Source organism: Rattus rattus, chromosome 15 (genome assembly GCF_011064425.1).
Source record: "Rattus rattus isolate New Zealand chromosome 15, Rrattus_CSIRO_v1, whole genome shotgun sequence".
Lineage (NCBI taxonomy): Eukaryota > Metazoa > Chordata > Mammalia > Rodentia > Muridae > Rattus > Rattus rattus.
The window spans coordinates 54,119,006-54,133,221 of NC_046168.1; the positions used below are offsets into that span (position 1 = coordinate 54,119,006).

At 47.8% G+C, this 14,216-nt stretch overlaps 1 protein-coding gene across 1 annotated transcript in view; it reads right to left on the reverse strand.

The window, feature by feature from the left end:
* The window catches only part of Epg5 (ectopic P-granules autophagy protein 5 homolog), a 99,103-nt gene continuing 84,887 nt past the window's right edge, over nt 1-14,216 (reverse strand). The window contains exons 37-44 of the mRNA XM_032886209.1: nt 12,434-12,619; nt 11,792-12,001; nt 11,229-11,373; nt 6,148-6,390; nt 4,549-4,765; nt 3,521-3,736; nt 3,081-3,195; nt 1-851 (exon numbers count right to left, since the gene is read on the reverse strand). Of these exons, the coding sequence (XP_032742100.1) occupies nt 669-851; nt 3,081-3,195; nt 3,521-3,736; nt 4,549-4,765; nt 6,148-6,390; nt 11,229-11,373; nt 11,792-12,001; nt 12,434-12,619 (1,515 nt within the window). The 3' untranslated portion in view covers nt 1-668. The remainder of the gene's footprint in view (nt 852-3,080; nt 3,196-3,520; nt 3,737-4,548; nt 4,766-6,147; nt 6,391-11,228; nt 11,374-11,791; nt 12,002-12,433; nt 12,620-14,216) is intronic.

The following is a 14,216-nucleotide window of genomic DNA, read 5'->3' on the forward strand; positions in this document are numbered from 1 at the left end:
TGTCCACGGTGGGCAGGGTTAAGTGACATGCCGTCCTCACAGGACTCATTTCAATTCGGCTTCTTTGCTCTGTTCTGTTTGTTGAGGTGCTCCCCATGCACACTTCATACTGCCTCACACCCCTGCGATCATGCCACTTCAGCCACCTATGAGCTCAGAGGACAGGTGTGTACCCACTCCTGAATTAATCCAGTGTATCATCTGTACTCTAAGAGCAGTAACACAATACTTTTAAGCTGGTGTGTTTTCCCACATTTGAGAAATGCAGGATGCTTACATCGGAAGACTACAGTGGAGTCCAAAGAGGGCTCTCATGCCTCCCACAGAGGTCAGATCTGCAGGAGTCCTGACATTTAAACAAAGCAGGAGACGGAAGTGCAGACCAAAGCTCCATCTGTTGTTCTTAGGGAGCTGATGGCACAGCCCCGAGATGTGAGTGGTTCTGTCCGCAGGGCAACTGAGTTGTCCTTGAGGAAGGGCATTCGCACTAAAATGGCCGCCGGGCAGTAAGAGACAATACACACACACCCAGACTACCTGATGCCTGCCCTGCACCTCAGTTGGGGCAGGCAGAACTGAGCTCTGTGGTGAAATAGCAAAGATACATGCACAAGAGCACAGGTAATGTAAACACAGGGGCAACGCGGTGCTTCGCGGGCTTCCGCCCACTACCGGATGTTGTCCAGATAATGCACTTCTGGGTAGAGACGGTTAACAAAAAAGGCCAGGAAGCTTTTCCCATTCTGAAGGCAGTGGCCAGGGTGTCTTATAAACTGGACGGCGTGCAGTATCTGGTCCTGGTACTCCACATACTGCTTACTCAGCGTCATGGACTCAAGAGCCGCCAGCACCTACAAGACACAGTGGGGGGAGACTTATTCAGGAGTGCACAGCCCCGATGGCCACAGGCAGCACGTGCCACCACTATGGGGCAGTGCTGGAGGCAGCTCTGGGAACACCAGGAGGTGGTGGACTAGGCTGCTTGCAGCTCCTCTGACCTGCGCAGCCTTCTCTCCCGTATGCTGATATCCAGCCTTCCCTTGCCAAGAGCTGCTGCGGCAGCCAGACTGGAGTTACTGCCTTACCCCAGCCCTCGCCCACCTTGCTCCTGTCCTCCCTGGGCCCATCAGCGCGCTCCTCCCCACCAAGTACCAATGCCCTCTCTCCTCAGAGCCCAACAGAAACCCCCAGGCCCTGCTGCATCTCACTAGGGTAGCAGTACCTGGGCTGCTGGCTTTGTTCTTAGGTTACACATCATCACAGGGAACGGTGACTGAAACCCTAACACGGCAGCTGCTGAGTACTGCTGGCAGCAAACTGTAAGGTTGCCAACCTGGCCACCACCACTCACAAGCCAAGTTCCTCCACAGACAGAGCAGACTCAAGGGAACCATGTTCCCATAACCCCCAGCTACACAAAAATAAAAGCATTCTCTAACTATATCACCTCCTTTTCTCCTCCTTTCATTGGAGAACAAAGAGAAGCAGTGCATGGGGAAACAAAGCCTGCAAACAGTGATCCGAGGAGGAGGAGCTGTGTCCGCAAAGTACCCAACTAGGTCACCTGTGAGACTCAGAAGATGTCCCATAACCCCAACCCCAGAACGCCTGCTGCAATGCCTCCTCTCCCTCCAGCTTTGGGAACCCCAGCATTAGAGTGTGAGTGTGAGTGTGTGTGTGTGTGTGTGTGTGTGTGTGTGTGTGTGTGTGTGTATTTGCTTGGTTCAGAATAGAAGAGGGAGACTTTTTCTTTAGTAAGGTAAATAAGCTAGAAGCTTTGAAATAAATTACCAAGTCAGCCCTAAGCACAACTTAGGACTGTAAAAAAAAAACTTTAAAATAGGATATTTCACCCATTTCTGTTTATATGTATATATATAGATATAATACTAAATATAATATATATTATATATACATGCATATATGTATATGTGTATATATATATATATATATATATATATATATATATATAGCCCCTAAACGATCTACTGTAATAGCTGGCCCAAGAGCAGTCATTTGAAATGACAAGTAAGCAAGGACATGTCAGGAAGCTGCATTTCAGCTCTGATAGAAGAGAGGCCCATGTGACCTATAGTCACAAGCACAGCAGAATCCTGAGAGCTGAGATTCAGAAGAGCTGAGATCTCCTCAAATATACCATGTATGAATTCCGCTGACTCCCCATCTGCCCACACAGGGCTCACCTGCCCAGCTTTGAGGCCTCGTGAAGACATCAGGGTCTCTCTATGTAGCCCTAGCTGTCCTGAAACACTGTGGTGACCAGGCTGACCTTGAACTCAGAGGTCCTCCTGCTCCAGAGTAGGATCAGAGGTGTGTGCCACCACACTTAGCTTTTGATCCTCACATGCCCTGAGCTCTTGCCATACACAGACATCCTGCTGAGTGGGAAATGGGGAGCAGCCTGGAGACCTACTAGGGTGTGAACTGGGACAGATTACCTAGCATTCCCCCCCCCAACCCCTACCCCCATTTCCTCATCACCACTCTATGCCCAGGGTTGTTAGGATGAAAGGAGTAAACTTAACTGACTAATGTTTTAGAGCCCAGCATGAACAATCACTCGAGGAAGGCGACCACTCTCACTGTAGCAAGGATGGCTCTCCACCTGGTCAGCAGCCAGTGAGGAGAGACAGGCGACAGGAAGCAGCCCAGGGACCTGTCGCCTGCATGTGCTCCGTGTACACTGTAACTCTCACAGCTCCCATCTGCTATTCAAGCACCAGTCTGCAGTGGTCACTCCAGTCTGGTGGACAGGGACTACTGCTTTGGTTTCACAGACAATCAGCCAACTGTCACTATGTCAAGTGAACCATTTTCAGGTATCAGAAAGCTCTCTCACATCTCCAGCACCAAACAACCCTAGCCCAGTTTGCCCTGGCCTGGCCTCTTCATTGCTCTAGGCTTGAGCCTAGAAAACTCAGTTTAAGATCTGAGCTGAGCGCAACGGGACCCAGCCATGCTCCTACAGGACCCAGGCCTGGAGGGTACAGGTTAGAGCTGCCACCCCCTTCTAAGGAGGGGCACCAGGAAACCTACAGCTTTAAGGCTTTGTCACTGACCTGCTGAGCTTTCGGAGTGAGATGTAATTCAGAGCTGGGCTTCAGACGAATCTGGTCTTCTGCAGGCACCTGAACTGACAGGAAGGCGGCCATACTTCGGGCAACCACTCGGAACCTCGATGTTAACAAAGGTCAGAGTGAGAGACTACCAAAGTGAGCGCTGACCTCCGATGTTAACAAAGGTCAGAGCGAGAGACTATAAAGTGAGTGTCGAGTGCACAGCCTGCTTCCCATGGTACCCAGAACGGTCAGAGCGAGAGACTACAAAGTGAGTGTCGAGTGCACAGCCTGCTTCCCATGGTACCCAGAACGGTCAGAGTGACAGACTACAAAGTGAGCGTCGAGTGCACAGCCTGCTTCCCATGGTACCCAGCAGCCCTTCTATCAGCAGCAGCTCACTGTCTGAGGCCCACAGAGAAGAACAGAGCAGGAGTCCTCACCTGTTGGACAGTGGTGATTTCCGGCCCAACCCAATTGCCCCCAGAATCCCAGAGCTGAGCCTCTCCTCGGCCATAAGGCTCTGCCTGCCCTGCAGCATGAGCAGGATCCGGATGACGGACTCCGTCAGCACCGAGTCGTCCTGCTCCAGCTGAACCAGAGACAGCTGCAGGGCCTGGTGCCACCACAGAAGCAGCTTTGCCTCCTCCTGTGCAGAGCTGGGGGGGGGAGGTCAGAGCAAAGGAAATGTAAGAATTCTCCCCCCTCATGTCAGAGACTCGCATCTGAGTTTTAAAGAGGGAAGACATTTATTACTCTAAATCACACGACAGGGCCCGGGGATGCTTGCCTGACGAGTGAGTCTGAGCCTCAGGACCCACATGATGGAAGCAGAGAACAGACAAATTGTCCTGCTGCCACACTCATATACCATGGTTCACGTGGACCCACAAGTGTACACACACGCACACACTCACACTCACACACACGCACACACACACACTCACACACACTCACACACACACTCTCACACACTCACACACTCACACACACTCACACTCACACACACTCACACAGAGAGACAGACACATACATACACAAACACACTTACACACACACACACACACACACACACACACACACACATACACACGCACACACACACACTCACACGCACACACACACACACAAGAGATTTAAAAGAATGAAACCAAGGCTAATAAGTTGGCAAACGTCAATGAAGCAGCAGTGCTGTAAGAGCGGCCATTTATCCAACATTTGCTGCTAGACACTGGGCTACACGTCCTCTGTCATTTGATCCTTTACTTACAAGAAAACTGAAGGCTGGCCCCTCAAAATACTTGTGGGAGGAGATAAAAATAAAAAATCTGCTCAGAGAATTAGCTCAGCAAGCTCTGGGTCTTTCCCGAGCACATGCCACTCCCCCTGGAAGGCTGTCTGACCTTCCCGCACCCCCGGGCTCTGTGCCTCATGTGGGGCTGCACACTGGAGCAGCAGGGGGCAAGCGCACCTTGGGTACACGTGTTCCAGCCACGTGCTGAGGATGAGGAGCACTTTCATCTCGTTCTTCACAGTCTGTTCACTGTTTAGACACTGAAGCAGGTAGACATAGAGAGTCAAACAACTACCAAGGGCTAAACACTCCTGCAGAAACTCTTGCATGGTGAGCTCAGGAACTTGAAGGGACACCAGAATGGGGCCCCATCCTAAATTCTGATCGAGGGAGCCTAAGAAAAGAACGCCAAGAGGAAATATCAAGATACACTCATGTACACAAGAATCCTAACGCTGTTTCACTTTAGTCTCCTGCAAGACACTGCTTCTCAGAGTGCCTAGGGGCCAGAAAAGTTCAGGTGAAGCTTCAACTAGAAAGCCAGATGCTGCTCTATTAGAGAAGGGACACAACTCAGGACTGTGTCTCTCTGAACCACCTTTCTCATTATATGGTGACCATTAGCAACTACAGAGCACCAAAGAGTTGTAACGCTATTCTACACTTAGGCTTTTCTAGCAAACCAATCCAACCTCTCACCAGCATTTCTACTAACTAAAGCACAGCTCGTGTCCTAGAGGAAAGCAAATGAATGTGAATCATGAGTGTTATCCTGAAGGGTCTCAGCCTTTGGGAGGAGTGAGGGTGCACCATGGTGATGTTCGGAGCTCCCCCGCAGTGGGCAGGGCAGATGGCCAGGTACGGGCATGTCTGGAACCCCACTCTGGTATATATTTCACATCTGATGTCAGACTGGAGAAGGGCTGTTCTGAACAACTCTTAATCACTATCTCCAGAGTCTGGTGGCAGGAAATAGGAAAAATAAAAGGATGGGGATCAGAAAAGGTGATCCTTTTATGGTAGCTTTAAAATTGAAAGTATGACAAGAGGCCTGGTGAGATGGCTCAGTGGTTAAGAACACTGACTGCTCTTCCAGAGGGCCTGGGTTCAATTCCCAGCATCTACAGGGCAGCTTGCAATTATCTGTAATTCCAGCTCTAAGTGATCCAGTACCCTCTAAGACATGCAGTTAAAACACTAGTACATAGAAAATATGAATAAATAAATCTTACTAAAAAGCATGGCAAGGAGAAATAAAAAGATTTCTATGAAAATTCCTTTCACCAGAAGTGGTAAGGAAAATGAAATTGCTATCATTACTATATGAATTCTGATTTACAGCATTTATTTTAAAAACTGACTTTGCCATCGTACATTATATGGTTGGTCTGATACTCTGAAAATGTAAAAAACAAATTAGAATTTTTCTCTCTTAAAACATATAATTGAACCCAAAAGACATAGGCCACATGTTCTCTAGCTCCTTATAGAAAACATCTGTTTCTATCTCATATATAATATATATAAATGTATGTTTATATATGCATGTGTGTATGGTATGCACTTGTATGTCTATGCACATGTGTATGTATATGTATGCATACGTATATGTGTATATGTATTCATGTGTATGTGTGTCATGTGAAGAATTCCCAGCAGAAAGAATTACAACAGTATCCTGTCTCTTTGGGAAGAGTGAAAGGCTGTCCCTGACGACAGGCTTTGACTGCCTAGAACAGGCCAACGTAGTGAGAACAGAAGATGACGTCCTCTTACTTTCCTTGAAGTAGGCAGTGATGCAGGCTTCTGTGGTCTCTGCCATGTGGCGGACTGATGCCAGGCTTTGGCAGGCCGCTGTTAAAAGGGGCAGCACCACCAACCCATGCACTTTTTGGCCAATCCAGGTCCGAATACTGACACCGAGGAATTCTGCTGTGGGAACGGCTGCACTGTTCATCATCATTAGGACCTCCATGAAAAGGCTGCTGAGGGCCATGTGGCGGGTCTGGCTGTCCATGTCTAAAGGCAAAGAGACACATGCTCAGACTGTGGGCAGGGACAGGGACACGGTCATGAGAACAACAGTTCTTATCTCAGCTGCTGTCCAGGGTCTTTGTGTCCTAGTGTCTGACTGCAAAGAACCAGTGAGGAGGGTCTGATGGCGCCTGGATTGCATGGATAGGAGGTGATACAGACACAGTGGAAGAGGAAAATTGGAAACTTCAACAAGTTCCCTGAACAAAGTATATGAGAGGAAGAGACCTTAGTGAGGAGATGTGGGGGGTCCTTCCTGCATTCTGACACCCACCAGCCCACAGAACCACTCTGACCACAAGGGGCCCCCAGTGGCCACACTGGGCTGTGACTCAGATAAGCTATTTTTGTTACCCTTTCTTCCTGTCCTCTAGTCCTGTTTCTCCAGACTTACTCTTAGGCCTGCTGTAACCTGTCAGTAGGAGCTCCCTCCTCCCACCTCACCTCCATGTCCCGGGGACTCCACCTCTGGGTGTGGACCTGGTCCCTCCAGCCCTTTCCTGCTGTCCTTCTCCTCTAGGTCATCTCCATTCTTCTGGGACACCCACTGGCTCATAGGAACTCTCTCCAGGGACCCGGTCACCACGCTTTGCTGAGATCCAGCCTGGGCAATGGTAACCAAAGAACAAAACGCATACCCAACAGAGAGAAGACCAGAGAGCCACTGGTCTTCTTGAACACACTTCCAGCAGCTTAACTCGGACACCAAGACACAAGCATGAAGAGCCGAGGCAGGATTTATCCTCCAGAAGTCAACAACCACATGCAGCAGACTCCGAGAGAAGTCGTCTAACTGAAGTGTAAGACAGGACCCCAAAGCAGTCCCTGTGAATGTTCAAGAGCCTTACAGAGGGATGAACCAGCTCCTTAACGAGGACTAAAAGTATAAACAGTTGAATGGAGTAATGAAAACAATTCTCAACATGATAGCAGAATTTAACAAAGAAATCGAATCACTAAGAAACCCCAAACTATAACAAAACAGGAAGCGAGAAACTTAGATGTCAAACAAGGAGCTTGAAAGGAAACGTTAGCAACAGGTTAAAGGACATGGAGAGAGAATGCAGCTCTTGACAAAAAGTTTGAAGAAATGGATAGCTCAGTCGAAGAAAACATTAAATCTAAAGAAAGAAAAAAGAAAATCCAGGCAATCTGGGTCACTATGAAAATGCCAAACCTGTGAATAAAAAGTATAGAGGAAGGAGGAAAAACTGAGGTAAACGCTCAGAAAATAGTGTTATCAAAATTATAGAACAAAATGTCCCCCATCTAAAGAGGTTTCCTATCAAGGTACAAGAAGCCTGCAGAACACCAAGTGGAAAGAGATGCCCATGACACTAACTGCACAGAAAGGAAACGACTGAATCCCACAGGAAGAAGGAGCAACGGTGAACCCCGGCTTCTCAGCGTGAGCTGCCATTGAAGGACGGCCAGCACCCCGGCTACGAGCTGCTGAAGCTGGTCTTCGCTGGACACTGCAATGCTAATGCAGAGCAAGCTCACATACAGACCCAAGGGACTGGCACTATGTGACCTTACCCCCAAGTTATTTCTGATTTGTAAATAAAGGTGCTTACAGTCTAAAGCTGGGCAGGATTGAGATAGGACTGTGCGTTCCCAGCCTGGCCATTAGAGAAGACCACGATGAGAGGGAGAAGGTGAGGAGGAAGAGAGAGACAACAAGAGTTAGGAGTCAAGAAAGCATGGCTGTGAGGCTGGCCAATTGGAGTTACGAGCAGCCCAGATGAAACACAGTAAGTAATGACTTAGGGTTATAGATAGGAAATAGATTCTAATAACATAGATATCTGCCAAGCTCTTGTGCTGATTAAGACTTATTGTAAAATAAAGGGTGTGTGTGTGTGTGTGTGTGTGTGTGTGTGTGTGTGTGTGTGTGTTTTATCTGGGAATTAAATAGTCAAAGGTAGGGTAGGAACCCCAAATTTCTACAACGAGCCCTCTACCTACAGCAATGACCAACCCTCACACTACCCTGGTGTTGCAGTGACACAACTGTGATCAGAGGAACCAACCACATCCGTCCCTTTTGGATTTAAGTCTCACTCACGGACTCACTCACACCTTATACTGCTTACATGGCCAAGAACCTGAAACCAGATAGATCCTAGCCCTACTATCATTATTCTGCTAAAGTAACCTAGCAGTAAAATGACTTCTGGTGACAGACTGCTAGACCCACAGATCAGTCCCTTCTTGTAGTAGATGGTAATTAGCAAAGAGACCCACAGCAGGTCACTGTGCAGAGAGTGAACAACTTTGAAGCAGTGCTAAGAGGGCTGTCTTTTCCCTCAAAGCTTGGGGGTTTGTTTATACACAGAGGAGGTGGAAAGGCTTTAAAGACTATAAAAGACAAAGACTGTAGGTGGCTCCAAGGCAACAGTGTCAAACGGTTACAGCAGGACTCATCCAAAGACTATGTCAGCACACCTGGGACCTGGACAAGCTCAAGGCAGATGAGGTTCCAGGATGGAGAGGAAGAAGTAGCAAAGGACCCACCCCTAGCCCAGAGGCTATTTGCAAGTGATACCTTCCAGCAAGAGGAGAGTCAGTCCCCCAGTGGAGTGCCCCAGGTATATCGACCGTGTCCAGGGATAGTGGGCCAGCCCCAAGGGACGGCATAGGTCTTCTTGGTGGGCTTGTGCTTCATTTTGATTTGTTTAGGCATTTTCTGTTTTACTGGTTTGTTTTGATTTTTGTTTTGAAGTCTTTTGTTTTTTCATTTTCAAAGGAAGAACATAAAGTTGTGTAAGAAGGGGGTGGGGAGGATCTGGGAGGAGTTGGAAAGGGGGACAAAACATAATCTAAACATATTATATAATTTTTTAAAAAAAATAAGACATATGTTGAGAAGGTATAAAAAACCTATCAGAACATGAATAATTAGTCTGCGTTTTCCAGCCTTTGCTCATAAAAAAATAAAGCATGTGACTCTTAGACCTCAGCCATGTGGTAAACACCAGAGCCCCACCTCCATGCTCACTCACTCCCACCTCCGTACTCACTCCCACCTCCGTACTCACTCCCACCATGCTCATATTTGGTGGTAATTTACACAAAATAAGGACTACTTAAAATTAAGCATAAAAGTAAGAAATCCCCCTTTTAAAGTTCCTAATAACAGCTGTTTTATTCCTTAGTTTTCAAACAGTAGACAGACTGGTAATACAACGGGTCCTTTAAAAGAGGAGGAGAAGAAGAGACAAGCACAAGAGAAAACGGCAAGTTTTCATCTCACGTCACGGAGCACTGGGCCAGAGGGCATGGAGAGGAGAGCATCACTTTGAAAACAGAAATGCGTCTCGCCCACTGAACAGACACACTTTCTGCTAATTATTTTCCACTGTCTTGAACAAGGTAAACTTTTTGTATCAGACTAGAACTGAGGCTGGTTACTTCTCACAAGATGTGGTATTTATGTCTGTGAGAATGGTAAGAGCTCTGGAAGCCCTACCCATTGAAGCAAATTCACTCCATCCAGAATGAAATGGATGTCACTTTAAAGCACAAAGAGACACACTAGAGAGTGGTGGCCACTGCGTGCATTTTTTCATGCAACGCTGAGCATAATTCTTGGTAATAAAAGCCTCACCTCAGTTTCACATGAGTAGCAGCAGCAATTCTGATTTATGATGAACCACCTGCAGACAGATCCAAGCCTGCCTCAGCCTTCCTACTGAGGACCAAAGCCAACAGAGAGCGTCCCCCAAGCCACACATGACTACTAGCGTCAATTCTCCAGCACACCCTGGCCAGACTCCCCTCCAGTACTCTTCCAGGTCTTTCCAGCACAACCTTCCTAAGTAGGCGTTACTAGTCCTCAGTCTTCATGGTCACCCATGACCAGCCCCAGCTCTCACAGTGCCTGCTGGCTTTTCTTTTCCTTTCGGTTTCTCAGTGTGTCCTATCTCACATGAACTCATCAAGAGCAGCAGGATCGGCTTCACTCCCCCATTCTCACACAGGAGCATGCCCTGAGCTTCCGTGTGCTTACGCAGGCTCTTCTTAGGCTCCTCTGTCAGGCAGGCCCTGGCCTCAGTGGTTCTGTTCTCAACCCTCTAATGCTGCGACCCTATAACAGCTTCCCACACTGTCCTGACCCCAACCATAGTATTATTTCCTTGCAACTTCATACTGTAATTTTGCAACTGCTATAAATCATAGGGTAAATATCTGATATGCATGGGATCTGATATGTGACCTTTGTGTGAGGGTTATTCATGCCTAAACAGGCTGCACCTCAGGCTGCTGCTTTAGCCCTCCTGAGCAGAGGTTACCCCCGCAGGCTGAGAGTGGCTTTAGCCTCTCCTGAGCACACCATCCTCCTTCATCAGGCCTCTCTCTTCATTTCCAGTTTCAAACTTCCTTATCCTTTTACCATTCTACCAAAAATTATAAATTTTTTTTTAAATTTTATTGAACATTTGTGGTTACTTTCAGTAGAAGTAACTGGCAGGCTGTCTACTCCACTCACTGGCTACCCACAAAGCACTCCAGGTCTGAACAAACCAGCAGGTGACTCTGAGCTCCTTTGTAACAGCTGACTCTTCCAAATTTCCTGTCACCTTGTCATTTAATGTGTTTATGCAGCTTTAACCTCAGCCCAGATCACTTCATATGCGCATCTGCCAGAGTCAACCTCTCCCCAATTTTAACCCTGCAGCCTGCCCTCCGGGCTGTCCAGATCAGTGACTGACTGGATCAGGAAAATGTGACCTTGACCATCTTCCTCAGCTCACAAGGTCTAAGACAGAGAAAGAATCCCTGACTGTGAGACACTTACCCTGGTCCCACTGGTCACTTACCGGGTGGGTTAAAGGTAATGATGTCATCCAAAAGCTTAGACACTTCCTGCCCTAGTGCTGGGAAGGCGACTTTCCCGTCCTGCTCCAGGGCACTGAGGAACTGGGCCATCTGATGGGTGAAAGCCTGGCACTTTGGAACTATGTCCTGACAAAAAGAGGGGGACGGGGGCGGTCAAATGAATCTAAGCAGGAAATGTTACCTGAATATTCCCAAGGAGCACAGCATGACACTTGGACAGTACAGAGGACAGCTCAGGAAGCCACCAAGGACCTCTACTAGATGGCCCAAAAGATATGTCAGTGGCTATGCCATTCTGCAGGCTACGGCGTTCTGATTGTAAAGCTCGCCAACTGCTGTTTCCAACCCGTCTGACCTCTAGTGAACCTGGGTCATTTTCATTAAATGAAGAGGGTCAGACAAAGGACCTAAGAGGCTGTGAGCACACAGCACCACACCCAGCTCTCTGCTGAGGAAGTCACCAGGCATAGCTAACCATACTTGCACATATCTGACTTCGGGTCCTAAATAACGCCCCAACTTTTAAACCACTTTTCCAACTTACAACATGCTTCCGGCTGTCAGCAGGAAGAGAAAATCCTGCAGAGACTTTTAAGAGCCTCACTATCAGCTCGGCAGAGCAATCCTGCGCCAGGATGACGGATGGTGGGTAATGACTGCTGAAGTAACCCAGCACGCTCTGGTATGACACAAAGTCCACAAGATGCCAGGAGAGTGAGCTCGTCTGTCCCAGGAGACTCAGCAAAGGTGAGTCCTAAAGATGGAACACAGGTTGTTTTAAATTCATTCTCCCAGAAATATATGTCTCTAGTTATTCTGTGGGGAAAAAAATAGCTTATGGTAAGAACAGAAAAGGAACCAAGGAAGTAGGTACTCAGGTTAGCATCAGAGGAAAGCAATAGTCAAGGTCATGGCAAAAGTACATTAAGATCTACAAGAATTCAGAGGAAGTCTGGAGATACATAACAAACACCAACCCCAAGAGAAACACAGCAGGCTGAACTAAAAATTAATAAATTATTCTAACTCAATGAGGTTCTCTTGATTATTTAGAACTAGACGGTGGACCATGCAGAAAAGTAAGCAGGGGAAGGTGCAGCTCATATGCCGAGATAGGGAAGCACGTGGAAACACCACTGGGGAAAAGGCACACTAAGAAGCCAAAGCTCCCCGACCCCAGACCTACCGTCTCGTCGACTAGCTGAGCCTCCTTCGCCAGTAAAACCATCATGAAAAGGAGGCAGACAACCATGCTCTGGGTCTCAGGAAGGGGGCTGGGACTCCAGGCATCAGACAACACACTAACCCAGTTGACTCTACAAAGTACAGACCCCAGAAACAGGAAACAACTCTTGGGGCTCCCACGCTCCACCTGAAGTGAACAAAAAAACATTGTCTTTCCTTAGTTGTTTAATATATCTTGAGAATGGAAATAAGTCAGTATTTCACATTTTTACACATATTTTTAAAAGACTTTTCCTCCGATGGCAAATATTCACTGATGATCTCACCTTACATAAACTGATGTAAGGGTCAGGCTTTCCTCTCAGGGAAGTCTACACGTGCACTCTCGAGCCTGTGTGCTTGTGCTTCACAGCCTACTCCAGATGGAAGAATGACCTTCCCTGACCCAGCCCGATGGAAGGTCCCTGTCACCGAGCCCCTGGGGCCAAGAGTGCTGAGACCTCAGGTGAGCTAGAGCACAAGGAAGGCAGAACTCTACAAGTCAGCAGCTTTCGAATCTCAGAACCGCTGCTGGAACAGCTGAGGGCTGCTGACTTCCGGGTGGGTACTGGAAGCAGGGGTGTGCAAGTTCCCTCCTGATGCTCATAATGTGGCCCGTGAAACCACACTTGGGGAACCACCACCCTGGAGTAAATAATCTTAAGATGAACTTCCAACATGATGCTGTGGTATGAGTATCTCCACATGGCTGGTCTTCACAATCGAATCCTAACCTTTATCCAGAGGTTCCTCGGGTGTACTATACAGCACATGATCAACCTGAAAGTCTCTGTAGCTCTCTTCAGCATTTCCCACTTGTTTATCTTAATAATGTGGAGCGATACACTTCTTTTTAAGGATTACTGTTAAAAGCACTACAGTACTTATAAAACGACAACGAGCCTAGAATCTGTGGTGACTCACAATTCTTCATCCTTTTATCATTTGCTCCCAGCCTCGCCATCAACTCTGCAATCTAAAAGGGCTCCCTCCTGGCTTCTGGGCAAGTCAGAGCTGCCTAATCCTTAGAGTAAACTGCGAGGGACAGAACTACAGCACTCCCTGACAGGCTACCCACAGTTTAATTGGCCTTCTACGCAGCCCTCTCAGTTCAAATGCTGCCTTTACAGGTCATTAAACCTGTGCCTCCACGACTACACAGGGTCAACTTCCCAGGAGCTGGACTGCGGAAGAGCGGCTGCCAAGAGCAGTGCTAGGTAGGGCTTCACAGAAACTGCCAGAGGCTCCCATACATTTTACTAATCACAGTAGGTAATCCTCGTGTCTTAGTAATCATCATAAATAATTACAGATCTGTATCAACTACAGTCCTGAAATGACTCAACAGTAACAAGTATGACAAGGAGAAGCACTCACGGACTGACAGTAACGAGCAGATGAAGGAAATGACTGTGCAAGCCACCATCCCTCAGGCTCCAGGAGGACAGGAGGACACCAACTCCTGCCTGCTGCTGGCCCCCATAGCTGTGGCCTTCTACAGCAAAGGTGCACATGCACATTTCTCAGCCCGTCCTTGCGGGTCCTTCTTTGATCATGATGTGTCACAGATTGCCACAATGACTTTATCTCTTACAATCTAATTATCCAGTTGCACAGACTCACATTCTCCTTCATACCACATTCATCGTAGTTCTAACAGCACTGCCCCAGAACACTAACCACCAACAGAAGCTAGAGGACAACACAGCTGAAGCAAAGTCCGTCTCTGGGCTTTAGAACCAGCC